This window comes from Ceratotherium simum, chromosome 26 (assembly GCF_057802395.1).
Source record: "Ceratotherium simum simum isolate JZ-2026a chromosome 26, ASM5780239v1, whole genome shotgun sequence".
In the NCBI taxonomy this organism is placed as follows: Eukaryota; Metazoa; Chordata; class Mammalia; order Perissodactyla; family Rhinocerotidae; genus Ceratotherium; species Ceratotherium simum.
The window spans coordinates 786,127-811,608 of record NC_141925.1 but is presented as its reverse complement, the minus strand read 5'-3'; the positions used below and the strand labels follow the sequence as shown (position 1 = coordinate 811,608).

Genomic DNA, 25,482 nt, shown 5'->3' with positions numbered 1-25,482 from the left:
AGTGTGGGGACTTCACCAGCGCCGCCAACGCGCTGCTGGTGCCCCTGAGTGGCCTGGCGTGCTGCACTGCCTGCCGGCTTGCTTCCAGCCACTTCGAGAACTACCTGAAGATGTTCTGGATGGGCAGCGTGCCCATGGGTAACGACCTCCTCGGCACTGACCAGTGGGCAGTCGGCATAGGTGAGGATCCGCTGGAGGCCGCTCTGGTTCCAGGACCCACGTGTGTGTGTGTCTGGTCTTGGCGAGCCCCGCCATCCGCACAGAGAGAGGGCCCCCCCCGCTCAGGCTCCCTGTCCCACAGGCGTCCCCAGGAAGCACTGCATCCTCTCGAGGCAGGCCCTGTGGATGCTCTACAAGAACCCCTCCCTGTACAGAGACGTGAGTGCTGACGCCCTGCCGCCCTCTGCAGGCCCCTCCGCGTTGCTGGGCACACCACGGCTCGCAGGCGGGCCCCAAGGGTCGCGGCACCCGCTGAGCACCCGTGTTGCAGATGCGGTGCTGGGGCTCCCTGCTCGCCATCTGGGGCAACAGCCCCATCCTGGAGCAGAGTGGCCTCCTGACTTCGCTGGCCCTGCAGGCGCCCCCGCCCTCCTTCCAGACGGTAAGGCTCTCCTCATGCCAGGCACGCGGTCCAGATGCTGTGTCTACATGTGGGGACACCGGGGCCTGTGCAGGCTCTTCCCCCACCTTCTCCAGGGCCTGTCCCAGCACCCACGCTACCCCCACGCCACCCTCTGGAGCCTGGTAGAGGGCCCTCCGGCCCTACCCCTCCCAGACCTCACCTGCCAGCATCAGATGCCACTGGTCACCTGCCCCGTCCTGTGACCACCGCTCCCCACGTGGCCCCACTCGTCGCCCTGATGCTGCCTTGTTGCAGATGGTGCTGCGCGTGGCCAACGCCATCCTGCAGGAGCTGAGGGCACAGGTGCGGCCCTCCCTGCCCGCCAGCCTCTTCCACAGGGAGGTGAGTCCGCTTGGGGCCCTCTCTGCAGCCCTGCCGTCTGGTCTCCCCACGGCCACAGTCCCTCAATCTGCAGGCTGGGTGGCCTCGCTCCACCCTTTTCCTTTTCACACTCGGGATGCGTGGGAGGGCTGCTCAGCCCTGGTCTCGGTGCCGGCGGCAGGAGAGCTGCCCTGACCGCCCGTCTGCCCGCTAGCGGGGCCCCGAGGCCTGCCTGCTCCTCTGCGCCCAGGCCGCTCTCCACATGCTGCTCACGGAGCTGCCCTGGCTGACGTCGCTGCTGGACATCGCCCTTGCCTTCGGGGTGAGGCTGGCGGCTGGGCGATGGGGGGTGCCTAGCAGAGCGGTGTGCCCTGAAGCGTCTCCTTGGTTTGCTAGGTAGGAGAACTTCTGGGCGCTGAGGCTATTTCTAGAAGGCCTCTTGCGTAGAACCACCATCCTCCCGGACGTGGTGGGTGTGATTGCACGGGACCTGAGTTATCAGGAGCACGCCCTGCTCAAGGCGTAAGTTCCACAGCGCTTGGCCGCCAGCCGCACAGTCATGGCCTGAGGCCGCTCCTGGGCCTGGCTCCTGGCGCAGGTGGGGGTCTCAGTGGCCCCAGCAGGCGGGTCTGCGCCCATTTCTGTCGGTAAAGCAGCAGAGGGCAAGCTGCTCCCGGAACCAGCAAACAGCTGGCTGTGCCCGCCCTGGGCCAGCGTCGTTCCCCTTCCTCAGAGGACTGTGTACGGGCAGCTCCGAAGCCCAGAATGCAAGGGGCCCTCCGCACACCCCACCCCGCTCACGTACCCGCACCCGCGCTGCCCTGCCCGCCGTCCCATGCACGGTGGGATTCTCAGCAGTCGCAGGCCGGAGCTGGCTGCCACTCCATGTCGGGAGAAGGCTGAGGGCTCAGGCAGGGCCCTGCCTTTGCGCCTACAAGCTAGAGGCCAGGACCACAGCGTGCTGGGCAAGGACACTCCTGTGCCCACTGTGAGCATCTGCCCCGCTCGCCACTGTTGTGGCGCGAGCACCTTTGGGGTGCAGACCAGTAGACTCACTGGCGACACACAGGGACCCCTGAGCGGCACCGGCCTCGTCAGGAGGGGACCCCGCATGGCCTGTGGAGGTGGGAAGACCAGAGCCAGCTACGTGCCAGAATGTTCTGTGCTTGTGCAGGTGTCAGACCCTGGGCCCCGACTATGTGAGTGAGCTGCTGTGCCTGTTCCTGAGCTTCAAGAGCCCAGACATACAGACCGTCGGCGTCCTCCTGTCCTGCGTGGTGGTGGAAAACCTGAGCCGGTAAGTGGCGCCTGCCCCCAGGGCCTATCTCCCGGCGGGCGGACGACGTGAACCGCTCGTGGTGGTGGCGGTGCAGGACTCGCTCCCGTGGGCTGGGCCGGTGCTGAGATGTCTCTTTGCTCCTTAGGTGTCCCTGGGCAAAGTCGCTCCACCCGCATCGTCTCAAGCGTTCACATGCGGGAGGGGCGGTGGCACCTACAGCCGAGGTCCCATCGGGGCTGGTGGGATGTGTGGACAGCTGGCCGCCAGGGACCGCAGGGGTCTGTGAAAGCCGCCTGTGGACTCTCACCTGCCCCGTGGCCTGGCATGGGCGCCCCTTTCTCCACAGGACTTTGGGAGGCCACACCTCCAGACCACAAACCACCTGCAGCTGAGCAAATTCGTGTCTGTTTTAGAAAACTTGTGACTTTCTCTAGTTGATGCTCAGAAAGAAGTTGCTTCCCTGGAAAGACACCAGCCAGGGGAGTGGCATCCCGACTCCCCAAGAGAGCCAGCCCTCGGGGAGCTGGGGCTGCCTCCTCCGGACAGGACAGGCAAGGCTCACGGGCCCCCGCCTGCCAGTGTGGGTTCTTGGGTTCCTGTGGCCTCAGGCAGGGCTGGAGCTGGGGATCCCCAGGAGCCGACAGACCACAGAGCCGTCAGGACGCCCCACGTCAACCAAGGCCGGTTCCCCAAGACCAGGGCCGTCTGCCCATGACTGCCCTGGAGTCATTCGTTGTATTTTTTGCACACACAAGTCTAAGAGCTTAAATTAGTTTTGAGGGGCCAGCCCGGTGGTGTAGCGGTTGAGTGCGCGCGCTCCACATCGGTGGCCCTGGGTTTGCAGGTTTGGATCCCAGGCACAGACCTACGCACTGCTTGTCAAGCCATGCTGTGGTGGCGTCCCACATACAAAATAGAGGAAGATGGGCACAGATGTTAGCCCAGTGCCAATCTTCCTCAGCAAAAAGAGGATTGGCAACAAATGTTAGCTTAGGGCTAATCTTTGTCACAAAAACAAAAACCAAAAATTATTTTTAAAGTCATTTTCAAACTTTCAAAGACTATGTAAAAACTATGTAGTTTTTTGAGCTCTGTTTAACTGAGGGAAATAAAAGGTTTCTTTGGTATTTTTCCAGTGCCTGTGTTCACCTCTGCTGGTTTTGTTTCGAGGGATGGGCAACAAGTTGGTATGTCCCCCTGCGGTCACCAGGGCCATTGTCACTGTGCCTCAGGACGGGGTGGCCTGTGGTCACCCTGAGCGTCCCGCGCCCTCCCTGGGACAGAGCGCCAGCCGGGTCTTGCCTTGTTGGCCCCTGGGAGGGTCGTGTGTGGGGTCTGAAGCAGAGCTGCCTGGGCTGCGTGCTCGTGTGCGCACTGGGGAGCCGTGCGGAGGAGAGTCAGGTCCCCCCACATGGAGCTGGAGCTCACAGTGGCTGGGGGTGGCACTGGGTCACCAGCCTGCCCTGTACACTCAGATGGCCTGGTGACAGAGACCGGCCTCAGCTCTGGCCCTGCCCGGCAAGGCCGTGGGGTCAGTGCAGAGTCGGGGTCAGCACCAGCTGTGAGTCCCGTCTGGCTGGGGTGTTTCTTCCTGCTCCTGCCCGAGCCCTCTGAGGGGACCCCGACCAGAAGGGGTCAGAGCACCCCATACCCCACTTTTTGATTCTTATTCCTGAACATCGATAATCAGCACAAGGGGACCCCTGCCACGGGGCCTTGCTGCTCACGCCCGCCATGGCGCATGGGGAGGCCCAGCTGCACCACTGACTGCTCAGGAGCCCGGCAGGCGTGGAGCCTGGGGTGGCCATTTCCAGGCCAGTGAGGAGCCCCGCTGTCTTACCAGCAGCCCAGCTAGTGGAGCTAATTTCAGAACGGCATCTGGTCTCCCTGGACCTGCTCTGGGCGCCTGCAAGGTGGCAGTCTGCCGGAGGACAAGCTGTCTGCCTCCGAGTGTCCTCCTCCCACTACAGATCCAGACCCGCTGGGTTGCCTTGGGACGGGCCCGAGCACGGGGGGGCTGGACCGGGATGTGCATGGGGGTCCAAAAGTCCAGCCTCCCAGGAAGGTGAGAAACAGGCACTGCCGGGTCCCCTGACGCTCACGGAGGACGGGCTTCAGGGGCTCCCATGAGCAGGCGCGCGTCAGCCCACCAGCACACAGAGTCACAACTTCCATCTCACGTCACGTGACGAGGGATCAGGAGGCACTTCTGGAGCTGGGGCACACTAGGGAGACCCAGGATTACGTTATTGTGGATTTATGGGGGTGGGGGGCTAGAGCCAAGGGCACCAGCGTCCACCGGGGTCAGCCTGGGTCAGCACGAGGACCACTTCTGAACCCCGAGGGTCCACACACTGGAAACAGCACAGCAGCAGGGGAGGGCAGGCCCAGCCTGCTGTCCTGAGGGCGCGACGGCGCTCAGGCACGTTGAAGCACATGACGCAGCCCCGCATGTGGGCCGATTTCCACCGTGACCACAACAGGGCTTTCTGATCCCATGGTGAGAGCAGAAGCAGCACCCGCAGCCGGGCCTGAGCAGACCCCAGGGGTCCATGCTGGTCAAGCCACACCAGGGCTTCTCTCAGGGGCTCTTGAGTCACTGTCAGGCCAAAGCCTGGTCCTGGGTGCCCAGGTCTGCCCGTGCCCTCCAGGAGAAGGCGTGACTGGGTTGGGGGGGCCTGGCTAGCCTGGGTCTCAGTCCGAACCTTGAGCCAGTCCTGGGGGCCAATGCGACACCCTGCCCCCAGCACCCGCCCCATGTGAGCAGCGCCCCCAGCCAATGGAGAGCTGGAGGGCACCCGAGGGGCCGGGCAGGCAGGAGCGGGTGCAGCAAAGCAAACACTGCCGGCCGTCTGCCCTCGGCTCTAAGCCCCACCCCCACGTATCCATAATAAAATAATCCCTAGTTGCCCTGACGTGCCCCAGTTCCAGAAGTGCCTCCTGATCCCTCGTCACGTTGACGCACGAGGGGCCAGGGAGGCGCACTGACCCCGTTTTAACGGAATGAGGACAGGGAGGGCCAGGGAGCCCGAGGGGACAGGGGGCACCATCCTGCCTTCCCAGTGGGGGCAGAGTGACTGTCCACAGGCTCCGGCCAGGGGAAGCACCTGCCAAGGGCCTGGTCCAGGCCTCCTGGGAGGTGCGGGGCTCACCCTCCGCAGGGATCGAGGCTGGGGAGCTGGGCCCTGCCGCCCTTTGTGGCTGCCGTTGCTGCCTGGTGGCTCCCGCCTGGGATGCACCTCCCCTGAGAGCAGGGCAGGGCAAGTTCTGAGAAGGGGACACTCTGGGGGTCGAGGGCAGGGCCAGTGTCTTCACAGGGCCTCTGACTTGGGCTGGGCTGAGGAGCCAGGCAGGGGTGACAGGCCCATGGAAAGGAAGGAACCCCCCTCCCTCCCCAGCGCCCCCAAAGCTGCCCAGCCTAGGGTTAGGCACTGCTGCGCCGGGCACTCACCACCTCTCGAGGTGGCACCTTCCCAGGCTGCCCCCTGGGCACTGTGAGGGCTGGGCCTGAGGCCGCCCCCTGGGCCGGCACAGAACAAGTCAAGTCTGGCTGACCCCAGCTCAGGGCCGACTGAGGAGCAGAAGCACCCCCTGACCCCCAGGGCAGCTGCTCAGTCTGCCTGCCGCTGGCCTGGGAACAGAGGCAGGGGCCAGAGCAGGGCTCGTTGTGGCTCAGCTCCAGAGCAGGGCCACTCACTGGCCCATCAGTGAACACTGCTGAGGCCTCAGAGGACGCAGCACCCTGGCCTGGTCCCCACTACTCCCTCCTGGCCTGGTGACTTCAGCCTGTGAGGGGCATCGGAGGGCACAGTCTAACAGCTGAAGCTTTGGTGCTGGCACCATGTGGCCACCCAGCCCCGTGGGAGGAGACCTCACAGCCCAGGGCCAGAGCTGACCCCGCACTGCCCCTGGCTGCATCTCCCACCCGAGCTGGCAGAGCACCCGCAAGGACGGGTCCCTGGGGTCAGCCCAGTGCCGAGGAGGAAGGCGGGTGGAGGGTGGGGGCGGTGCCAGGGCCTGGCCCCTGGTGGCAGGAATGGGCGGGGCACCTGCCTGGGCTCTGCCCGCCTGTGTGCCCAGATCATTGCCTATCAGTTCGCCCTCGCCATCACCTCACTGTCACTTCACCCTCGCGGCCCCGTCCAAGGTAGGTCTCATGAACTGGCCCCTGGGGCTGAGCAGGAAACTGAGATCCAGGGTTCTGGGACTTGCCCAGGCCCCACTGGTCTGACCTGGACCGTCCTAACCCCCAGCTACCCCTGCCTGTCTGTCTTCGTGCTGAGGGCAGCTGCCCTGCATGTCCCAAGGGGCCTGGCCAAGCTGCGGGGAGGACCCCCTCCATCTGCGGGCGGGTGGGCAGCCAACGGAGGGAAGCTGGTCCTAGTGCCTTGCGAGCCACCCACAGTGCCCGCTGAGAGCCGTGACAGCGCGGGGCACACAGTGTGGGCAGCTGGCTTCGGCAGTAACTGTGCGCAGGCGGCAGAGGAAGGGGCTGCGAGCACAGCTGCCACCCCTGGCCTGGAAGGCCCCAGCCCATGCGGCTGTCAGTGTGTGGGGCTGAGAAAGCCGGCACTAGGGTGGGGGTGCTGGAACTTGGGGTCTCTGGGAGGGGAGCTCCTGCATGCCCCCATTGGCTGTCGCCCTCCCCAGCGGACGGTACCCCCAGGCTCTCACCTCGCTACTGGCTGACCCTCCTATAATCCTCCCAGGATAGAGACCCTCCACCCAGGAGTCCCCTCCAACAGCCTGAGGCAGGAGGTCATACTCATCAGTCTCTCCCACCCCCCTACCCACCCTACCAAGTTCAAGGAAGCCAATCTCCTGGCTCTCAGCCTCGGTGAGGGGAGCAGAGGCTGGAGTCAGTGAGGGACATCCTGGGCCCCTGGAGTGGCGGAGGCAGGGAGTGACCAACCCTCATTTGCCCCCAACTGGCCAGGTCTCCTGGGGTCTCAACCTGTGGCTTTGCCAGGCTGGTTCACAAGCAGAAACTGGGCCAGGTGGGCTGTGGAAGGTTCCAGGGATGACAGTAGACAGCAGGAGGCTGCAGCCTCCAAGTCCCGGACTGCTGTGCAGCCTGTGACCCCCAGATCCTCGGCACAAGCCCCCACGCTCAGGCCCCTGGTTAGAGATGCAAATTGCAGCCAAATCCTCCTAGCCCCAGGATTAACTTGCCCTCTGGACGGGCTCTGCCCAAACAAAGCAGGGAGGAGGAACATGGAGGGGGCCAGGGAGGGTCCCCACCCCGTCCGTGGTAGTCAGGAGTGGGAAGCGGGCCTCACAGCGGGAGGCTAGTGGGACTGGTGTGGGCACCTGGTCCTGCTCTCTCCCAGATGTCTGTTCCTCTCCAGCCAAGAGGCCGGGCCTCAGCAAGGCTTTGACGACGTGTGGGAATGCAGAGCTAAGGGTGGAAACTTTCCTCTGCAGTTAATTAGCCCCATGGTGGGGCAGGGAGGCATGTGGGACTTCATTAGTGGGGCCTCAGCTCCAGGCCCTGCACCCCAGTACTGCCTATGTGGACCTGGGGAAGGGGCTGCATGGGTGGTGTGGCCCCTGAGGACCTCCCCAGGCAGTGGGTTGTGGGTCAGCGTGCAAGGGCGGGGGGTGGTGACTGGTGGGGAAGCAGCATCTAGGGGGTGACTGCAGGCCAGCAGCCCCTGGCTGTTGCTTTCTTCTGTGCCCTGCAGCCCCAGGCTGGCCACCGCCGAAGCTCCCGACGCCATGGAGGAGTGGGATGTGCCCCAGATGAAGAAGGAGGTCGAGAGCCTCAAGTACCAGCTGGCCTTCAAGAGGGAGATGTCTTCCCAGACCATCCCCGAGTGAGTCCCCAGGCCCCATCCACAGGGCCAGCGCCATTTGCATCTCATTTGCCTGCCCACATTGGTGTGCCTGAGCTGAGACCACACCCCGCGTGTCACCATGGGGCAGCACTTCTGGGGGGCCTGTTGCCCACTGCTCACGCCACCTTGCCCACCCACAGGCTTCTCAAGTGGATCGAAGATGGGATCCCCAAGGACCCCTTCCTGAACCCTGACCTGATGAAGAACAACCCATGGGTGGAAAAGGGCAAGTGCGTCATTCTGTGAGGCCCCAGGCTACCCTCTTTGTAAAGAGATCAACTCCATGAAAGTGTGACTGTATATTATAAAGACCTTTCCAGGGTGGCCGTGCTTCTGTACGTTTTATAACAGACAGCAACACTGGGGTGTCTGGCATACATCCCAGGGTGTCGGCGTGGATCAGGGTGTCCAGCGTGGACCCCGGGGCATCCAGTATAGACCCCAGGGTGTCCGGCGTGGATCGGGGTGTCCAGCATGGACCCCGGGGCATCCGGCGTGGACCAGGGCATCTGGCACAGGCCCTACAGCAGGTCCCTGATGTACAGGCTGCGCCGCACGGCATTGGAGACGCCCTCCTTGAAGCGGAACCAGACGTCGCTCCTGCCTACTGCAGTGCCCATGCGCCGCTCGGCTGCGTCCGTCTCAGGGACCCCGTCCTCTGCAGGGGCCACACAGTTGCTCCTCTGCCCAGCCCACCCTGGCCCCTCCCTCCCTTGCCCCCCTGCCCCCACGCACCTGTGCTGGGCGCTGCTGCTCTTCTGACAACCACACGGCCAAAGAAGTCCCTCTCGGGCTAAAGAAGGTGGGCTGGTCAGGCCGGTGGGGACAGGCCCACGGGGACACTCCCTGCTACAAGGGGAGGGCCCAGAGGCCTTCTCCCAGGGAGGAGGGGCCTTGCAGTGCCTCTGGGCAGTGGGTAGTGGGAGTAGATGCCCACCTCCCTCCCCAGGGCTCCTCCTCTAGTGCAGCGCCGACCCACTCAGCAAGTACCTGCCCCTCACAGCCGCGTGCCCCCTGCCAGGGTCAGGGCCAGGGCAGGAGGTGCCAGCAGAGCCCACGCCCCTGTCCAGGCAGGAAAACTGAGCCCTGGTGGAACCCCATCATGCTGAGTGGCAGGGAGCTGGACCTTCAGACAGGCCCCTAAGAGCCAGCCCCATCCCCACGCCTGCCAGGCCCCGCCCCCACACCTGGCCCCACCCCTGCACCTGCTCCTCCAGGGCCGCTCTCCTCAGGATGCGCTCCAGGCGCTGCTCATGGCTGTGCTCACGGCCATGCGGGGTGGGTGGCTGCGCCCCTTTTCCCCCAGCGCTCCCCAGCAGGCCGTCGGCCCTGGGGGGACCCTTGTCCACCTGCAGGAAGAGGGGTGTGGTGAGAGCTGACTAGACAGGGCATACCAGGGCAGTGTCCACTCCAAGGGCCCTGCTCTCCCAAGCCTCGCTCTGCCCAGAGCCTGGGGTGGGCTCACCTGGGGGCTGACCCCAGCCCAGGCCAAGGCCTCCACCCGCCGCATCTTCTCCACTTGGATCTCTCGGGCGATGAGCTGCTTGGCCTGGTAGGTGAGGGGCTTGCGGACAGGCAGCTCGGGAAAGTGGCAGACCTCCTCCACATTCCTGCTCTCGGGAGGAGCAGAGCAGAACACCAGGGACCTGGTCAGAGGAGCTGGGGCAGGGGCTACCCACCACAACAACCTCAAATGCCAGAACACAAGACCTGCAATATGGGGCCCAGTCTTGGCACTGCCGCATCCCAGCCCTGTAGCAGAGGGAACAAGCTGCCCCGAGCCTCAGTTTCCCCAAGGGTACGTGGGCATGAGGAGGGAACCTCCCCAGAGCTGCAGAGGAGAGAGGGAGACAACATGGCAGGGCTGGGGCTCAGGCTTGGCGCTGAGCGTTTGGGAACTGCCCCCATTACTGCCTCCTTGCTATGGGAGAGGAGAAACACCCACAGCCCAGACAGCACCGGTGCCCTTACTGGGCAGCAGGACCCCGGATCCGGGGCTCCATCCCCACGGCCATCTCAGGATGGGGAAACAGCCCAGCAGAGCTCGAGGGCCCTGTGGGACACTGAGGCAGTGAGAGACTGTGCAGGAAGCCTCACGTCCCAGGGCTGTGAGTGATCTGGGGCGACCCCCTCACAGTCACATCTGGGCAAGGGCTGGGCTGGAATGGACACCACCACCACCTGCCCGACAGCTGAGGATACTGAGGCTCACATGCCCTGCCAAGGCCACACTTGTGGACTCCTGGCCCAGTGATTGCCATGGCACCCAGAGCCCAGCTCCCCCACCTCCCTACCCCCAGGGCCCCCACCCCGCGTGCTGCACAGACTCACGGCTCCAGCCTGTAGACATACTGCCCGTCAGGCATGCGCTCCTGACGGTAGGTCAGGCTGTAGGTCAGCATGGTGCCCACGAGGCTGGCCAGCTGCTGCTTCTCGCGGGCACTGTACAGCTGTGTGCTCACCTGTGGGCCAGGGGGCAGCAGGCAGGGACACTGAGCACAGCAGGGGCCAGACCCACCAGGAGCCACACCCCTCTTCCAGGCAAGGCACTCACAGGGCGCATCTTGGGCGAGAGGATGTCCAGGAGCAGGCAGAGGGCATCCAAGACAAGGGCCTGGGGTGCCACCCGGCTGCGGGTGGCTGGCGCGATGCCCGACACCAGCGTCTGGATCAGGTTCTGCATCCGGGTCGTCCGGTTCTGGGCCTGGGGCAAAAGGTGAGCCAGGACCAGGTCACCCAGGACCCCCGGGCCACCCTGGGCATGGGTAGGACACAGGAGCCCACCTCCTGCTGGCTGCTAGGGAAGGTGATCCTTGGCATGTGGCTGGAGGCAAAGAGCAGGTGGAAGGCCACAGGCAGGAAGGGCAGGTAGCGCAGCAGCTGGAAGCTCTGGCCGTGGTGGGCGGCCCGGCCCAGCAGGTCATCGAAGGCCAGCCAGTCGAGGGCTGCACACACGGTGCCCAAGCTGGAGTCCCGCAGCCGCAGCCGCAGGAAGTTGTCAAACAGGCCCTGTGGGCAGGCAGGCGGGCAGCTCCCTGAGCCCCTCCAGCCTCGTGCCCTCCAGCCCACAGCACGAGCACCACCCACTGGGACCCTTCACCTCCCACCTGCCCTGCCAAGTCCAGGGTCTCAGAGATAGCTACCAACACCAGTGAGGGCCACAGGGCCCCTGGGGGGAGCCAGGAAAGCCCACCCTGCCACCCCACTCTGCTGTGACCAAGACCCTAGGACATGCGGGAGAGAACCTCCCCACCACAACTGCCTCGAGAAGCCAACAGGGTCCAGCCTCCGCCCCTCCCTAAAGGAAGCCCTGTCCACCCAAGGCAAGGGCATGGAGCCCCAGCCCTCCTTCCACGTGGGAGTCCCACTTCTCTGCCACCACACGACCCCACCTCGTGGTAGGTTTCTGGATTTACGCGGATCCCCAGCTGCTAATCCCAAGCTGCTTAGTCAGGGAGGCAGCTCAGGCCAGCCTCCTGGGGGTGGGGGCATCTCTACCACCTGCTCAAGCCAAAACCTCACCCTACTCACTCTCAACCCCACATGCACCGTGTCCCCATGCCTGCAGCTCATGTCCAGATTCCAGCCCCTCCCGGCCACTGGGTCAGGCTGCCCAGCCACTGCCGTCGCCTTTCAGACAGTTCCCAACCAGCAGTCGGAGTGACCCCAGAGGTCAGACAACGCCCTGCCGCGTGCAGCCCAAGCTGGCCATTTCTCTCTGGGCACCAGCCAGTCCCTGCTCCTGGCCCTGTCCCTGCTGGCTATCACCTCTTAGAGGGCTCTGCCACTCCTCACTCTCGTCCCCGTTTCTCCTCGAGCTTGGCACCACCTGAAGCGTACTCATTCACTGTCCAGAAACAAGGGGACACAGCCAGCTGCGAGACTACTGACACCCCGGAAAGGCTGGAAATGAAGCATGGTTACCTGGACCACCTTCTCGTGCTCGCCAGCAGAGGTGGCCACGTGCAGAACGTGGTAGAACCGCTGTGAGGCCATGCTCAGGGGCGCCTCGGCCGCGTGGGGCCCCAGGCCAGTGTGCCTGTCCACAAGCAGGAGCACGTGGGTGGGCAGGGTTGGGTCCTGGCCCACGCGTCGCCTGCAGAAGCAGGTGCTGAGGCTGGAATGGAGCCCCCAGGCCCCCTCACCCCAGCCCCTGCCCACTTCACTCCTCTCAGGCACCCTCGCTCCCCAAGGGGTCCTGGGCATCTGTAGGTCCCAAGGCTCTGCAGGCCCCCCAGGAGGGGGCGGGGAGGCCGAGGCAATGCCCTGGAGGCAGGGCGAGTGGCCCCCATGGCCTAGGCAGCTGTGGGTCTCGGTTGGCAAAGGCAGAGCCGGCCTGCACACGCTGGGTCTGGCGTCCCGGGGCTGGGGACTGGCTGTCCAGGCCAAGGCTGGCCTGTCCGCTCACCATGCTGGCCCCCGCCTACCTCTGGACCCGGGGCAGCTGGAAGATCTCCTGCCACACGGAGAACAGCCCCTTGCGCTGATCCTTGAGGCCGATGTGCGTGGTCTGCACGGCCCGCATGCTCAGCTCCCGCTGGCCCCGCCCATGCAGGAACTGGACACCAGGGTGGGGGTGGTGAGCGGTGGCTGACCCTGCCCCATCCCCCCTTCCCCCGCCCCATCCTACCCCCCACCCACCTGCAGAGTGTTGATGCAGGCCCGGATGTCATTGTCCGTCTTCTCACAAAGGGCCGCCAGTGCGCCCGGGTCGGCCTGCATTCCCTGCCGCAGGGAGATCTGCAGGAGACGGGAGGGTGGGTGCTCCCTCTTCCAGAGCCCCCCAGAGCCCCACCCCATGGCCACCCCTTCCCTGGAAAAAGGTGACTAGCAGCTCTTGTCCTGTGGGGTACAAAGACTGCAGATCCCTGTGGACTGGTCTCTGTCTCTGCCTGGGACCATCTACCACCTGAGACCAAATTGGTCCAGTCGCCCCCACCCCCACATGCAGGGGCCAGCTAACAGGGGCCTGACGGCAGAGAGGATGGGACCCTGGGTGGGAGAGGGCAGGGACAAAGGAAGGACAGGGGAGGGATGGGGAAGGGGAGCTCGGGGTCAGGACAGGAACCACATCTTCCCACGCCGTGGTCGGCCCTCACTGACCTCCTGGAGCCGCTGCACGAGCCGTGAGGGCAGAGTGGGCGGGAAGTGGAGTACGAAGGCCTGCTGCTTCAGCTGCCGCAGGGCGGGCGCAAACCTGCGGGGGTCGGGCAGCATCCTCGCCGTGCCCTCCCAACCAGGGGCGCCGGACCACACGCCACAGCCCAGTGGGCACAGGGGACCCGTGGGGCCCTGGGGCCAAATCCCAGCCTCAAATCTACTGGGTGGCTGGAGGAGATGGGGGTGTGCCCTCCCAGGTGCCCTCTGTCCTCCTGCGGAGGCCCCTCCTCAGCCCCCCAGAGGCCCGGCCGGCCCCACTCACTGGTCGTTGCAGATGCAGATGATGGGTCTCATCAGGAGCCCCGCTGCCGCCCGGTGCCGCCGCCCCCCACCCATGGGCAAGGCCAGGCCTGCCAGCTCTGCCTCCTGTGGGCCTTTGCGGTCCAGGATGCTCAGGAGAACGTTGATGGCAGCCTGGGGGGACATGCAAAGGGCACAGTGAGCCACAGCCCCTGCTGCCCGCCCGCCCTCCGGGGCACCAGGAGGCCCACCGTGGGGGCCCCGTCGATCTCGTCGATGACCAGACAGTTGGGCTTCCCGCCGGTGCCCAGCACTGACTCCATCTGCGTGGCTGCCTCGATGCGCGTGCGGAAGGCCTCAGGACTGCGGTCGTCGCTGGAACCGTGAGGCCGGGGGAGGGGTCGTCAGGGCAGCCATGGCCTCGGCCAGGGCAGCAGCCAGTGTCCCTGACAAGACGTCTCCTAGGGCTGAGCCGCCATGCCCACGCCTCAAGGCTACCCTGCGACGTGGCTGCCCTACATCCCAGGGAGCCCGAGAAAGGATGAGTCCCACCCCCCCGCAAGCCTGGGATCCCAGCCCTGCCTCCAACCCACTGGGGTCTCAGGGCCGTGACCCAGACTCAAGCAGACATGTCAGAATGGGTGAGGCCCACTCACCTCGCGTTCATCTCCACCACACAGTACCCTGCATGCTGCGCGATCACGTGGGCCAGGGTGGTCTTGCCCAGCCCAGGGGGCCCACACAGCAGCGCCACCTGCAGCGAGGCAGAGGAAGATGTGCTGCAGCCCGCACCACCACAGGGAGCCCCCCGCCCAACCACCAGAGGCTGAAAATCCCGCCCCGTGAGGCTTGGTGCTGGGGTATGTTCCCCCACCCTGCCCCGTCACCAAACGAGAACAAACCCCAGCGTGCTCCTGGCTCAGAGCAAGAAAACCTTGCAAAAAGAGAGTGATGTGAGACCTGATGGGGTCTCAACAGTACTGATGTGACTGACGCCCAGAAACCAAACTGCCCACTATGATCATCGTAGGGAGGTGCAGGGCCCATCAAGGGACACTGACTTTACCTGAGCCATTACGAGAACGGGCTCACGTCCTAACTCACGTCACCAATGCTCCACACCGAGACTCTGCCGTCGTCATGTTCACGACCACACGGACAGTGAACATGCTCCATGGCCCCCAGAGGCTGCGAAGGTGCCGACCACCCAGAGTGCAGCCCCTGGGCTCAGAGGGGTGTGCAGTGCAGCTGGGTGGGGCTCACCTTCTGCCGAGGCCGCTGGCTTGGGTCCAGCTCGGCCTCCAGCATCTCCTCCAGCACCTGCTCGTGGCTTTTCCACTTGCTGGACGCTGTGGCCTCCTTGCCAACCCGAGCCGGCTCCACACTAGGCCTGGGCTTCCGGGTGGGCCTCTCTCGGCCAAACACCACCAGGTCCCACAGTTTCAGCCACTTGAGCAGGCAGCGGTTGGTGAACTGCAGGAAGGGAGGCATAGCCTGGGGCGACCACCAGCACCAATGACTCCCCAGACCTGCCCCTTGTATCACCCTGACGCCACAAGGCCAGGGACACCCACAGGGATGCTGACGCTGAATGACGAGTGACTGTTACTGGGTCACCTGGCACCGGGTCACCCTGCTGGTAAGTGGCAGCATGAGGTTCACCCCAAGTCCTCCGTCCCCACAGCCCTCGGGGAGTCCCCGCCATCCCCAGGGGCATCCCGGCATCAGCTGCTACAAAAGCAGGAAAGAAAACAGAGGCTCCAGGCACAAGGTGCCCTGCCCAGATATCAGTGACCAGCAACATGTTAACCACGTACAGCTCTCAGTTTCCCCACCTACAAGTCAGTGAGGTAGACCACAGCCCTCTCCTCCATCCCAACAGCCCTGTGAGCTGGCAGCAGAAAAATCAGTTGGCTCCTGAGTTCTTCCCTCTTGACAAGTAAGACACTAATCACACTTGAGCGAGAACAAGACCTCACATCGTCACTGAGCAGCTCCGTGTAGCGCTGGGGCGCGAACTCATCCACCCAGAGGCAGTGCTGGGAGGCGTCTTGGCTGCTGGCCGGCTCCTCCTCAGGGGCCCCCGAGGGCTGGGCCTCTTCCTCCGCCTCCTCCGGCTTGAGGCTGGAGAGCATTGTGCCCTGAGCCTCCAGGCCTTAACCCCATACAAGCGCCACCCCCCAATACAGGCTGGGGGGTTAGCAGTCCAAGACCAGCTGAGGATCGCAGGGATGGAGGGGCCCACCGCGTCACCTGCGCAGCGTGTCTGAGAGCCGCTGGGCCTCCTCGAGCAGCTGCTGCCGCCGCTGTGCACAACAAGGGTTGGGATCAGGATGGTTTAGCCAGTCACCCCCAAGCTACCCCTCCTCTCCCAGCAAACCCCAGCAGACCCCACCTCACTATCCACCTGCTCCTTCAGGGAGGAGAAGGACACACCCAGCAGGTCCAGCTGGCCACGGCTGCGCCACCGGATGTCAAGGAAAGGGCTCTGCAGGGAAGGGAGGACAGCGGTCACCCCCTCTTAGGTCATGGGGTTCCCCACAGCCCTCCTCCCAGCAGCACTGGGGGACCCAGGGGCATTTCCCAGCATCAGCAAACCTAGAGATGAAAGAGCCCCTTCTCTAACCAGGTACCTCAAGAGGAGAAGCCACTGGGATCGGAGGCATCTCTAGCAAGGAAAAGGAGGAGGAAGGAGGAGGAGGAAAGAGAAGAAAGGAAGAAGAGGAGAGAGAAGAGGAGGGGAGGGAGGCCCTCCAGAATGAATGTCTGGTGGCCAAGTGGATTTCCTGAGGGGTCCCCAGGTTCCCAGTGGGGATACGACATCCAAAACCTTTTCCTGGGCAGCATCCAGCCCACCAACCCCACAGAAGGGTGGTGACCAGCCCCCTACTTGTGGCTGCACAGACCCACCTGCACCCCCGTGCCCACTGGGTCAGCCCGCAGCACCAGAAAGGCCCGGTCGCCGCCTGTAGACGTGACGTTGATGTAGTCCTCCAGGACAGGGGGCCGCCTCAGGACAGGATTGCGGGCAGCAGGCGAGACTTGTGTGAGACGCGCACCGCCACCAGCATCCAAAGGCCTGGAGAAGAACGGGGGCTGTTTTGGGGTCTCTGCTCCTGTTACTCCAGGAAGAGGGGCACGCATCCACCCTGGGCTACAGAGCCCTCCCACAGGCCCCCAGCCCTCAGGACCTCGTCCGAGGAACGGGATCCTTCCAGGGCCCCCTGGGACACCTGTGCCCCAAGCCACACACCCTTCACCCCACAGCTCAGCGGGGACCTCGGGACTCGGTGGGGGGGTGATGTCCCGACACGGGGAGTCAGGAACCAGGGGCTCTTGCATGTCGTCGGGCGCGAAGTTCAGCCTCTTCACGGCCTCCAGCCTGGGCCGCTTGACCTTGGGGGCTGGGGAGACACACGGAAGGAACAGAAGCGCTTCCCCGGCCTCGCATCCCACCCCCACGCCCGAGGTCCCTGCGGACGTACTGGGGGGCAAGGACCTGTCCCTCCGGACGTCCGCGGCCAGCTGCCTCTTCCTGGCACCGCCCGTGCGGTTCTCTGGAGGTCCACCGGGAGAACAGTGAGTGGCAGCGCCCCCTCCAGCCACGGCCTCCTCGAACGTGGGCCGGGGGCCCCCGCAGGGTGACAGGCCCGCGCTCCCTGCGGGACAGAAGACTCACAGCGGCCGGCCCAGGGCAGCCGTCTCCGCACACAGGCTCGCGCAGCCAGCGGCGCGGGAGGGCCCTCCTCCCTCCGCTCGCCTCCCCTCCTCCGAGCAGCCCTCCCGGACTCCCGGGGCGGGCCATGGGCTACAGGGGACAGGCCGCGGCGGGGCCGGCGCCCACCTTCCAGCTCGGCCAGCACCTCGAGCTCGGCCGCGAACTGGCTGTGGAAATCATCCTCGACACCATACAGCTCCGGTTCATAGTCTTCCATGGCCGAACGACCCTACCGGCCCAACGCCCGCCGCGCACAGCGCGCCGAACCTCCCGCGCCGCCGCGCGCAGCCCCGCCCCGAGCTTCCCGGCAACGCCAATCAACAGCCGGCGTGCCCGACGGCCCTCTCCATTGGTCAGCGGGCGGGGGCGGGGCTGCGCGCGCAGGCTGGGCGGGGCCGAATCAGTGCACTAGAAGCGAAGCGGCGGGTTCAGGGGCTCTCGCCAGTGGCCTGCACGGCCGCCCGTCCACGGTGTGGGCGGGGAGTGGGCGGGGCAGAGCCCTCGCTCCGGCGTCGGAGCGGCCGATCCCGGGCGCTCGCCATTGGCCGGCACGGTCGCCCGTCCGCGGCGTGGGCGGGGCGTGAGCACAGGCGGGGCCCGGCGAGGCGCGGCTCGGTGGCCCGAGCGGTGGCTCCGGGGTGGCAGGGTCGCGAGGCGCGGAGTCGCGGGGGCTGGAGCCACGGCCCGGCAGCGGCATCGGGACCCGGACGGCGGGGTCTGGCTGCAGGTCGGTTCCGGAGTGGGCGGGGGCGTGGGAGGTGCTCGCAGCCGGGGTCCCCTCGGAACTCCTCGGCCTCTGCCCATCAGATGCCCGTGACGGAGGCTTCCGCGGCGGGGAGGCAGGAGAGGGGGTGTCTGCGTGGGGGGGTGTGGGTGGGCGAGAGTGGGCGGGCGCCCCCCTGCGCTCGGCTGACCTGGGCCGCCCCCCGGCCGTGGGGGCGCGGCAGTCCTTCTCCTCGCCCCGCCTCCCCACTCAGGAGAAGATCCCCGTCGCGCATCCGTAACGTGTCTGCGAGAGGTCCGTGAGGGCGGGCTGACAGCAAGACTGCTTCTCTCGAAGCCTGAGTCTGGGCGGGAGGCCCCGCAGTTGGAGCCCAGAGAAACCCTGGTTCCCCCGATCTTGGTCAGACTCCCCACCCCAGCTTATACCCTCCAGCTAGGCTTAAAAGTGAGGGTAGTAAAGGGCCCAGTAGGTGCACACTCACGGTAGGTCTCAGACTGGGGCCTGGGGAGTGGGGGGCTGTCTGTGCCCGTTGGGCAGGCTCCTGATGGGAGCTGGGCAGCCCTGACTGCCGGCTCCACACACTTGCTCTGCATCGCAGGCCCCGCCATGGAGCCGGGCAGTGTGGAGAACCTATGTATTGTGTACCGGAGCCAGGACTTCCTGGTGGTGAACAAGCACTGGGATGTGCGCATCGACAGCAAGACCTGGCGGGAGACGCTGACCCTCCAGAAGCAGCTGCGGCACCGCTTCCCCGAGCTGGCTGATCCTGACACGTACTATGGGTTCAGGTACGCGGGAGCAGGGCACAGGGAACCCGCAGCAGCCTCTGGTCCAGCCACGGCTGATCCCCTGCCCCATGCCAGGTTCTGTCACCAGCTGGACTTCTCCACCAGCGGAGCGCTCTGTGTGGCCTTGAACAAGGCAGCCGCAGGCAGCGCTTACAAGTGCTTCAAGGAGCGTCGTGTCACCAAGGCCTACCTGGCTCTGGTAAGGCTTGGCCAGTCCCTGGGGCCTGGGGACTCTGACTCAGCCCACTTCAGCAGGCCCCGGGCGTTGGGCGGGGTCCCCAGCAGTAGTGGGTGCCCCCATGAGCAGCATGTATCCCCTTCCTGGGCAGGTGCGAGGACATGTCCAGGAGAGCCAGATGACCATCACCTATGCCATCGGCAGGAACAGCACAGAGGGTCGGGCTCACACCATGTGCATCGAGGGCACACAGGGTATGAGGGGCAGGGGTGGGCCATGGGGCACACATCACCCTGTGGGGACCCTGGGTGGGCAGGTGACCTGGGCTGGAGTGGGCTGGGGCCCCAGGGCTGGCCCAGCCAAGCGTCACAGCTTGCCTTCCTCACCCCAGGCTGTGAGAACCCGAAACCGAGCCTCACGGAGCTGGTGGTCCTGGAGCTTGGGCTGTATGCAGGGGACCCCGTGTCCAAAGTGCTGCTGCGGCCTCTTACAGGTGCGTCCAGGGCGGGGCCAGGAAGCTGCCCAGGCCCCTGGTTGCCTGCTGGCAGGGTCCCGCCAGTGGTGTGGTGAACACTTGGTGTCACGTTTTCTTGCACAGAGCATTGCGGTGTGCTCGTTTTGCAGGAAAGGAAACCGAGGCACAGAGGCAGAGTAGCTTGCACGGGGCTGCCGCAAGCTTTGCTGGCTGAGTTGAGCTTACATGCTCAGCTGCACATCCTGTGGCCCCTCCTCCACACAGGGTCTCAGCCCCCTAGATGTGAGGGCAGTGGGTAGGCTATCCTGGGCTCTCCAGCAGACCGAGCGCCACCTTGGCCCTGCCTCCACCAGGGTGACGCTAGAAGTCAACTCCTGTTCTGACCTCTGATGTTTTTCTCTGTAGCAGAAAACAGGCAGGGCTGTTGTCCCCAGGGGTGGTATGAGGCTCTGAGGCAGCCAGGGAGTGGTGCTGGGTGTGATGTGAACAGGAGAGGGAGGGCGACGCCCTGCCTGACGGCCCCCTCCTACCGCAGGCCGGACACACCAGCTGCGCGTGCACTGCAGTGCCCTCGGTCACCCCATCGTGGGGGACCTGACGTACGGGCAGGCGTCAGGCGGGGAGGACCAGCCCTTCCGCATGATGCTGCACGCCTTCTACCTGCGCATCCCCACACGCACCGAGTGTGTGGAGGTCTGCACCTCTGACCCCTTCGTGCCCACCCTTGACCCTTGCTGGAGCCCACACAGTCTGGTACAGCCGCTGGACCAGCTCATCCAGGCCCTGCGAGCCGCCCCCAACCCGACAGAAGAGGGCCCTGGGCCCTGCAGTCCATCCATGCCCCTGCCTGGGTCGGGCCAGCCCCCATCGCCCCCTGCCAAACCCCCCGAGACAGAGGCGCAGCAGGCCTCATGCTTGCAGTGGCTGTCAGAGTGGGTGCTGGAGCCGGACCACTGAGAGCACCGGGCTGGGGTCGGGGCAGCAGGCTGAGACCCCTAGGGGGATGGGGACTGCCGGTCAGAGCCCAAGGCCCACCAGAGGCTGGGGTGTCCCTGCCGCATGAGACCCCTAGGGGGATGGGGACTGCCGGTCAGAGCCCAAGGCCCACCAGAGGCTGGGGTGTCCCTGCCTGCGGCCTCACAGTGGACAAGGACTGAGGCCCCACCCCGGCTGCAGCAGCCACAGGAGAGGGGCCAGCAGGGGGAGCCAGGCACCGCGATTCCGGAGGATGGAGCCTCAGGCTGAGAGACTGAACCGCCTCCCGGCCCCCAGGGGAAGCCAAGGCCTGCTCGTCTTTCTGAAACGCCTTTTTTGTTTTAAAGCTTCACCCTCGGAAACCTTTACCCTTTTGTAAATTTGCCCTGATCATCCTGGAAGAGGCAGAGGTGGGTCCTAGGCCACCTTGAGGTGGCCTCCTCCTGGGCCCCCAGCCCACCCTGCAGGGCACCCTGCTCCTCGCTGCTCTGCTCAGACCCTTTATGCCATCACCCCAGGCTGGTTGGGCTCTCTTCACCTGCAGACCCTGACCCATCCAGCCCAGCTGGTCCCGCCTTGTGCCTTTGCTCCTGCCAGACTCTGCCCGTGGGTCTCGCCCCCTGCCCCTGAATCCGAGTCCTGAGCGTTGCACACAAGGCGGCTCTGGGCCACACTGCTTGCTCCCAGCCACACATGCCACTCCTCCAGGCCTGATGTGGGTGCTGCTCCTGCAGGGTCTTCTGGGCCCCAGCTGCAGCGGTTGCCATCACCGCTTGGCTGGCAGTTCCCAGATAGCCACAGGTCATCAGACTTCAGCCTGGGAGCAAGGGTGGCCAGCCGCCACCTTCTCCCCCACAACGTGCCCGCACCACCTCAGCCACAGCTGGGCTCCGGGGACTCAGAATAAACGATCAGTGACTGATCCTGTGACTGTGTCTGATGTGGGGGTTCCGGGGGACCAGACCCCTGCTCCCTCTCCCTGCACTGGGCAGACCTCAGCCCTAGGTTCCCCAGCAGGACCCAAAGTGGACCTCATGGTCCTGGCTGCTGACTTATTCTCCCCCCCATGCAGTGAGCTCCTTGCAGCCCTAATGTGGGGGCTGGGCTCTTGGTGGCGGGGCAGCAGCTGGGTCAGCCCTGTCCCTGGAGGACCCCCAGCCCTCGAGCCAAAAACACTGGAGCATTATCTAGTTTCAACTAGGGTCCATCATGGAGCTGCTGCCCCACCCCACGCCACCCCTCGGGCCCCCTGCCATCTCAGCGCAGAGGGAAGGCTGGTGCCTAGGCCGCCAGCCAGTCTGAGGTCACACGCCATGTCCCTACAGCCGCCTGGGCTGGGCCCCTCCTGGCCCACACAGACAGGCCCTGTAGTGCCCCTGGGCTGGCCCCACCTGTAGTCATGGGGATCTCAGCTGGGATGGAGCCAGAGGCAGTTGCCCATGGGGCGTCAGCAGAGACCCCGGTCCCAGCCTCTGCTCCCTGCACGTCCGGCTCCTCGTGTGTAACAGGAGGAGGGGCAGAGGGGCCCACGGGGTGCTTCTATCGCCCCCCACCCTGTGCCACTCATGCCCCCACACCCCTCGCATGAATGGTTTTTCTCACACTGGGACAGACAGAAGATCGTCTTTCTCCAGCTTGCCTTTCACAGCACGTTGACGGAGACGGGCAAAGTCGAATTCTTTGAGCAAGTGGGGCCACTCCGTGTGCTTCCACGCCAGCCCCTTCCTAGCTGGGAGCAAGGGCAGCTGGCTTGCATCACCACTGTCTCCCCCACGCCCAGGTCCCAGGAAGCTGCCGGGTGAACCTAGGGGGCCAAGGACGGCCTACTACCCCCCGTCCCCACCCTTCTAGAGCCAGGTGGCCTGAGGCAGGGCCTTGGGGAGGACCCTAGCTGCCAGTCTGCAGGGGGGGACTCCAGGTTGGGGTGGGGCTTGGGGGAAGCAGAGGGCAGGCGTGACCAGCCACAGAGCACGAATTGGACACACTGGTCTGGCGTGGGGCCCATGGGCTGAGCCTGCAGAGCAAACGACAAGACAGACAGGAAGATGGATGGACTGGACAGACAGACGGGCAGCCACGGAGGAAGGGAAGGCAGGGTGGAAGGGCAGACGGGCAGCCCAGGGGTAGGTGCTGCCCTGGGAAACAGTCCATGTTTGTTCCCCCTCAGCCTGGTTCCTCCCTCTGAAAAGCCCCATCAGCTCCTCGAGTTCCCCAGGACCCAGAGAGCCGCCCACCGGCCACCAAGGTCCAGACTACAGGTGGGGTGCCTCCCCCCATCCCGTTGGCCCCTGGGGTGCACCCAGCCCGTCTGCCCCCCACACCCTACCTATGGGTGGGCAAGGCTTGGAGGCTGTAGGAAGAGGACAACGAAGAGGATTTCCTCAGGCAAGGAGGGCCGGGCAGGCCCTCGGGGTAGGGGGCGCTCGGCATGGACAAAGGCAGGCCCATGATGGACGAGCTCGCGGGGCCCGTGTGCTGGCGGGGCACCACCCCCAGGGGTGCTGGAAGGTCAGGAGCACACACAGCCACCCAGCCCAGCCGCGGGGTCTGGTCCCGCTCCACGCTCACCACTGTGTGGCCATAGGCAAGTGGCTCAGCCTCTCTGGGTCTGTTTTCTCGTCTGTAAGACTGGTATTTTGGCTGTGCTGCGAGCCAGGGCGGCTTCAGTGAGGCAGGCCATGTGGCTCTCTGCTGCTGTGGCCATTTGTCCAGCCTGGGCCTGGGGCTGCCCTGGGGGTCAAGCCCACAGTGGAGCTGGCCAACGTCTGGCCTCTTGAGCTCGCTGGCTTCCTTCTGTTCCCGCCCCCGCTGTCCTGTGAAGAGTGTCCTCCAGCCCAGCCTGGGCCCTGGGGTGGGTGGAGACCCCACTGCCAAGTGACACCCCCTCCCCACAGGCCCCTTAGCAACCAGAGCCCCCGCAAGCCCTCAGCCAAAACTCGCTCCCAGGCGAGTGTTTGGGGCCTGGGTGGACCTGACGGGCTGGCCTCAGGGGGCAGTGCTGGGGCTGAGGGTGACCCTCATACTGCTCTGGTGGGACCCTCGCCCAACCCTGCCCCCTGGGACCCCATCCCTCTCCAGACTCTGGGAGTCACCCAGCCTCATTGCCACTTGCCCTGCCAGGTGGAGCAGTTGGAACCTTGTCCACAGCTGAGCTGGCTCTCCTGGTAGCCAAGGGGCCTTTGAAGGTCCATCCTGGGCCAGCTGGACAAAGACTCGCTGGACAAGTTTCCGGGGCGGTGAGGCTGTCACCACAGGCTCCGGGGTGCCCTTGAGCTCTAGACCGTGTGGCTGGACTCGCGGGAGCCCGTCCAGGAGCCAGATCAGTGTCTCTGCTTGGCCGTGGTGTTGGCTCTGGGCACACGTGGTCCTGTGGTGCTGACGGCGGTTGTTCAGCAGCTGACCCCTTCCGTGGGGATTCAAGATCCCAGAAGCCTCCGGGCTCCGTCAAGCAGGGCTGTGCCTCTCCCGGGAGGTGGTGAGAGCTGGAGCCGAGGCTGGGGCGGGAGGTCAGCCTGGGGCAACCCACTCCCTGTCCCCCTTAGCTGGGGAAGAGTCTTCTGTGGGCACGCCTTCATTTCTAGCCCAGCAGGCAGGTCGGGAAGTCCTTCTTGCAGTCACACCTCTGCTCTGCCTCAGAGGCCCACTCGGCGGAGCTGCCCCCTTCCTGGGCCCCATGGTGCTTGCACGCCCTCCCCACCCCATGGCACACCCGTGTGTAGAGATGCACACCCAGCTCTGTGCTCCAGCACCCACGAGAGAGACACCACCACACACGTCACTAAACCCAGGCGCCACATCGGATCCACGTGTGCCTAATGTCCGTGCAGGGGACACACACACATCACACATACATGTAGACGTGTGTGCTCCTGGGCCCAAAGATACACGCAGACATGTGCTCACACACGCCAGCACACACGGCGAATGCAGACGTGCACCTGTACAAACACAGGCACCACCCTCAGGGTGAGGACACCACAGGGCCGGGACCCCCAGTGGGGAGGGGTGTGCGCTGGGCAGCCGCCAACTGTGAGCTCAGCCTCCTGCTCCCCTGGGGCTGGGGAGCAGGTGCCCGCTGGGCCTGGGGCCCCCAGAGGCTGACACAGCAGCGTCACCTGGCACAGCCCTGGCCCCTCCCCTCCAAGTCTGTCTGCCCGGTGTCACTGCAGGAGTGGATAGCTAGCTGGGCAGGGTGCCAGGTGAGGCATGGAGATGAGCGGGGACCTTGGCACCCCCACCCTGCACCACTCTTGCGCCCCAGTGCTCAGTTGCAGGGGCTGACAGGCTCGCTGGTGTTGGGAGCACTTGGTGCCTGGTCTACAACCCCCTTGCACACTACGGCCACCGCCGGGCCCGGGAGCAGATAGTCTTCATACTCAGGTGAGGGGCAGGGCCCGGGGCGAGGGCCACCATCAGCCGGATCCACAGGGCTCCAGCTTCGATTCTGGCCTCTATGTGGCCCTGGCCAGGTAGCTGAGCCCCTCGGAGCCTCTGTTTTGCCCCCTGCTTGGGGCAGTACCCCCCCGTCTTCCTCCCGGTCCGTGGAGAGTCCGGAGCCCCCAGGCACCCCGAGCCATCAGACTGTACAAAGCTGTGCCCAGGAGCAGGCAGCGTGGGCCTGGCTCCTGACGCCCCTCACCTCCATGGGACCCGCGTCCCCAAGCCTCACAGCTTTGGTCTCCGCCAGGGGTCTGCGGTGTGGGTCGTGCCTGGGGCCGGGTCTGAGGCCAGGAGAAGGGAAGGGCGCTGCCTGGGCCACCCAGGGGTAGGGGTGAAAACGGGGCCGCACGGGCCAGGCCGAGGAGCCAGCAGGCCTCTCCCCCAGCTGCCTGCGGGGCCTCACTGGGACTGCTACCCCCTCCCCGCTAGCTGTTGGAGATCTGTTCATTGGAGACGCCACAGCCTGCGGGGTCCCCTGAGCCCAGACCTGCGATAAGAGAGGCCCCAGGATTGGCCCGGCTCCCCCTCCAGCAGCTCCTTTTGTTCCAGAGACGCATTGTTTGTGGGGTCACGCGCCTTCCCAAAGACAGAGCGAGGGGTTGGCTGCCCTGCAGGGTGCCTGTCCTGTGTGACCCTTGATGGGGCCTCCCTCTCTGTGCCACACAGCTGAGGCGGGCCGGGGGAGGCAGTGGGGCCAGCCTTGTCACCTTCTGTGTCCTCTCCAG

At 65.3% G+C, this 25,482-nt stretch overlaps 4 protein-coding genes across 11 annotated transcripts; 3 read left to right on the top strand and 1 right to left on the bottom strand.

Annotated features, from left to right (window-relative positions):
- The first annotated feature begins 36 nt into the window (after positions 1-36).
- Positions 37-3,360, top strand: LOC147913507 (uncharacterized). Of its 4 annotated transcripts, none has more exons than XR_015556467.1 (6): positions 37-180; positions 410-601; positions 878-964; positions 1,158-1,265; positions 2,118-2,240; positions 2,368-2,499. XR_015556467.1 is itself a non-coding variant. In XM_087449328.1 (6 exons), exons 2-6 carry the CDS (start codon positions 491-493, stop codon positions 2,612-2,614), a joined length of 750 nt encoding a protein of 249 aa, XP_087305454.1. In that variant the 5' UTR covers positions 37-180; positions 410-490; the 3' UTR covers positions 2,615-3,360. The 4 variants fall into 4 exon arrangements, 2 of the variants coding, with proteins under 2 accessions (XP_087305454.1, XP_087305455.1); XR_015556466.1 differs by lacking the exon at positions 2,368-2,499 and adding an exon at positions 1,340-1,465 and having other exon boundaries at positions 2,118-2,237; XM_087449328.1 differs by having other exon boundaries at positions 1,158-1,339; positions 2,368-3,360.
- A 4,528-nt stretch (positions 3,361-7,888) lies between these two features.
- GNG13 (G protein subunit gamma 13) lies at positions 7,889-8,365 on the top strand. The gene is made up of 2 exons (XM_004438220.3): positions 7,889-8,038; positions 8,200-8,365. The coding sequence occupies exons 1-2, from the start codon at positions 7,941-7,943 to the stop codon at positions 8,303-8,305; spliced, it is 204 nt and encodes a 67-aa protein (XP_004438277.1). The 5' UTR covers positions 7,889-7,940; the 3' UTR covers positions 8,306-8,365.
- CHTF18 (chromosome transmission fidelity factor 18) lies at positions 8,344-17,448 on the bottom strand. 4 transcript variants are annotated; one of them, XM_087449327.1, is made up of 22 exons: positions 17,304-17,448; positions 16,945-17,118; positions 16,713-16,863; positions 16,370-16,538; positions 15,855-15,947; positions 15,713-15,765; positions 15,439-15,583; positions 14,723-14,932; positions 14,116-14,213; positions 13,711-13,834; positions 13,482-13,633; positions 13,163-13,256; positions 12,701-12,799; positions 12,487-12,617; positions 11,984-12,155; positions 10,844-11,068; positions 10,614-10,763; positions 10,391-10,521; positions 9,525-9,669; positions 9,265-9,408; positions 8,795-8,852; positions 8,344-8,717 (listed from the first exon to the last, which is right to left on the bottom strand). In XM_087449327.1, the coding sequence occupies exons 1-22, from the start codon at positions 17,392-17,394 to the stop codon at positions 8,581-8,583; spliced, it is 2,946 nt and encodes a 981-aa protein (XP_087305453.1). In that variant the 5' UTR covers positions 17,395-17,448; the 3' UTR covers positions 8,344-8,580. The 4 variants fall into 4 exon arrangements, 3 of the variants coding, with proteins under 3 accessions (XP_087305453.1, XP_014649088.1, XP_087305452.1); XR_015556465.1 differs by adding an exon at positions 9,770-9,890 and having other exon boundaries at positions 8,630-8,717; positions 16,713-17,118; XM_014793602.2 differs by having other exon boundaries at positions 16,713-17,118.
- A 327-nt stretch (positions 17,449-17,775) lies between these two features.
- RPUSD1 (RNA pseudouridine synthase domain containing 1) lies at positions 17,776-22,198 on the top strand. 2 transcript variants are annotated; one of them, XM_014793601.2, is made up of 6 exons: positions 17,776-17,904; positions 18,500-18,689; positions 18,765-18,888; positions 19,019-19,121; positions 19,259-19,360; positions 19,878-21,386. In XM_014793601.2, the coding sequence occupies exons 2-6, from the start codon at positions 18,508-18,510 to the stop codon at positions 20,297-20,299; spliced, it is 933 nt and encodes a 310-aa protein (XP_014649087.1). In that variant the 5' UTR covers positions 17,776-17,904; positions 18,500-18,507; the 3' UTR covers positions 20,300-21,386. The 2 variants fall into 2 exon arrangements, with proteins under 2 accessions (XP_014649087.1, XP_087305451.1); XM_087449325.1 differs by having other exon boundaries at positions 18,500-18,888; positions 19,878-22,198.
- The last annotated feature ends 3,284 nt before the right edge of the window (positions 22,199-25,482 follow it).

Excerpts from the sequence above, each read along its gene's own strand:
- GNG13 (XM_004438220.3), top strand. The coding sequence starts at position 7,941 with ATGGAGGAGTGGGATGTGCCCCAGATGAAGAAGGAGGTCGAGAGCCTC. Across the intron at positions 8,039-8,199 it reads TCTTCCCAGACCATCCCCGA|GCTTCTCAAGTGGATCGAAG; the intron begins GTGAGTCCCCAG and ends GCCCACCCACAG.
- RPUSD1 (XM_087449325.1), top strand. The coding sequence starts at position 18,508 with ATGGAGCCGGGCAGTGTGGAGAACCTATGTATTGTGTACCGGAGCCAG. Across the intron at positions 18,889-19,018 it reads CCAAGGCCTACCTGGCTCTG|GTGCGAGGACATGTCCAGGA; the intron begins GTAAGGCTTGGC and ends CTTCCTGGGCAG. Across the intron at positions 19,122-19,258 it reads GTGCATCGAGGGCACACAGG|GCTGTGAGAACCCGAAACCG; the intron begins GTATGAGGGGCA and ends TCCTCACCCCAG.
- CHTF18 (XM_014793602.2), bottom strand. The coding sequence starts at position 17,394 with ATGGAAGACTATGAACCGGAGCTGTATGGTGTCGAGGATGATTTCCAC. Across the intron at positions 17,119-17,303 it reads GGTGCTGGCCGAGCTGGAAG|GGAGCGCGGGCCTGTCACCC; the intron begins GTGGGCGCCGGC and ends TCTGTCCCGCAG. Across the intron at positions 14,933-15,438 it reads CGGAGCTGCTCAGTGACGAT|TTCACCAACCGCTGCCTGCT; the intron begins GTGAGGTCTTGT and ends CCCTTCCTGCAG.
- LOC147913507 (XM_087449328.1), top strand. The coding sequence starts at position 491 with ATGCGGTGCTGGGGCTCCCTGCTCGCCATCTGGGGCAACAGCCCCATC. Across the intron at positions 602-877 it reads CCCCGCCCTCCTTCCAGACG|ATGGTGCTGCGCGTGGCCAA; the intron begins GTAAGGCTCTCC and ends GCCTTGTTGCAG. Across the intron at positions 1,340-2,117 it reads GCGTCTCCTTGGTTTGCTAG|GTGTCAGACCCTGGGCCCCG; the intron begins GTAGGAGAACTT and ends GTGCTTGTGCAG.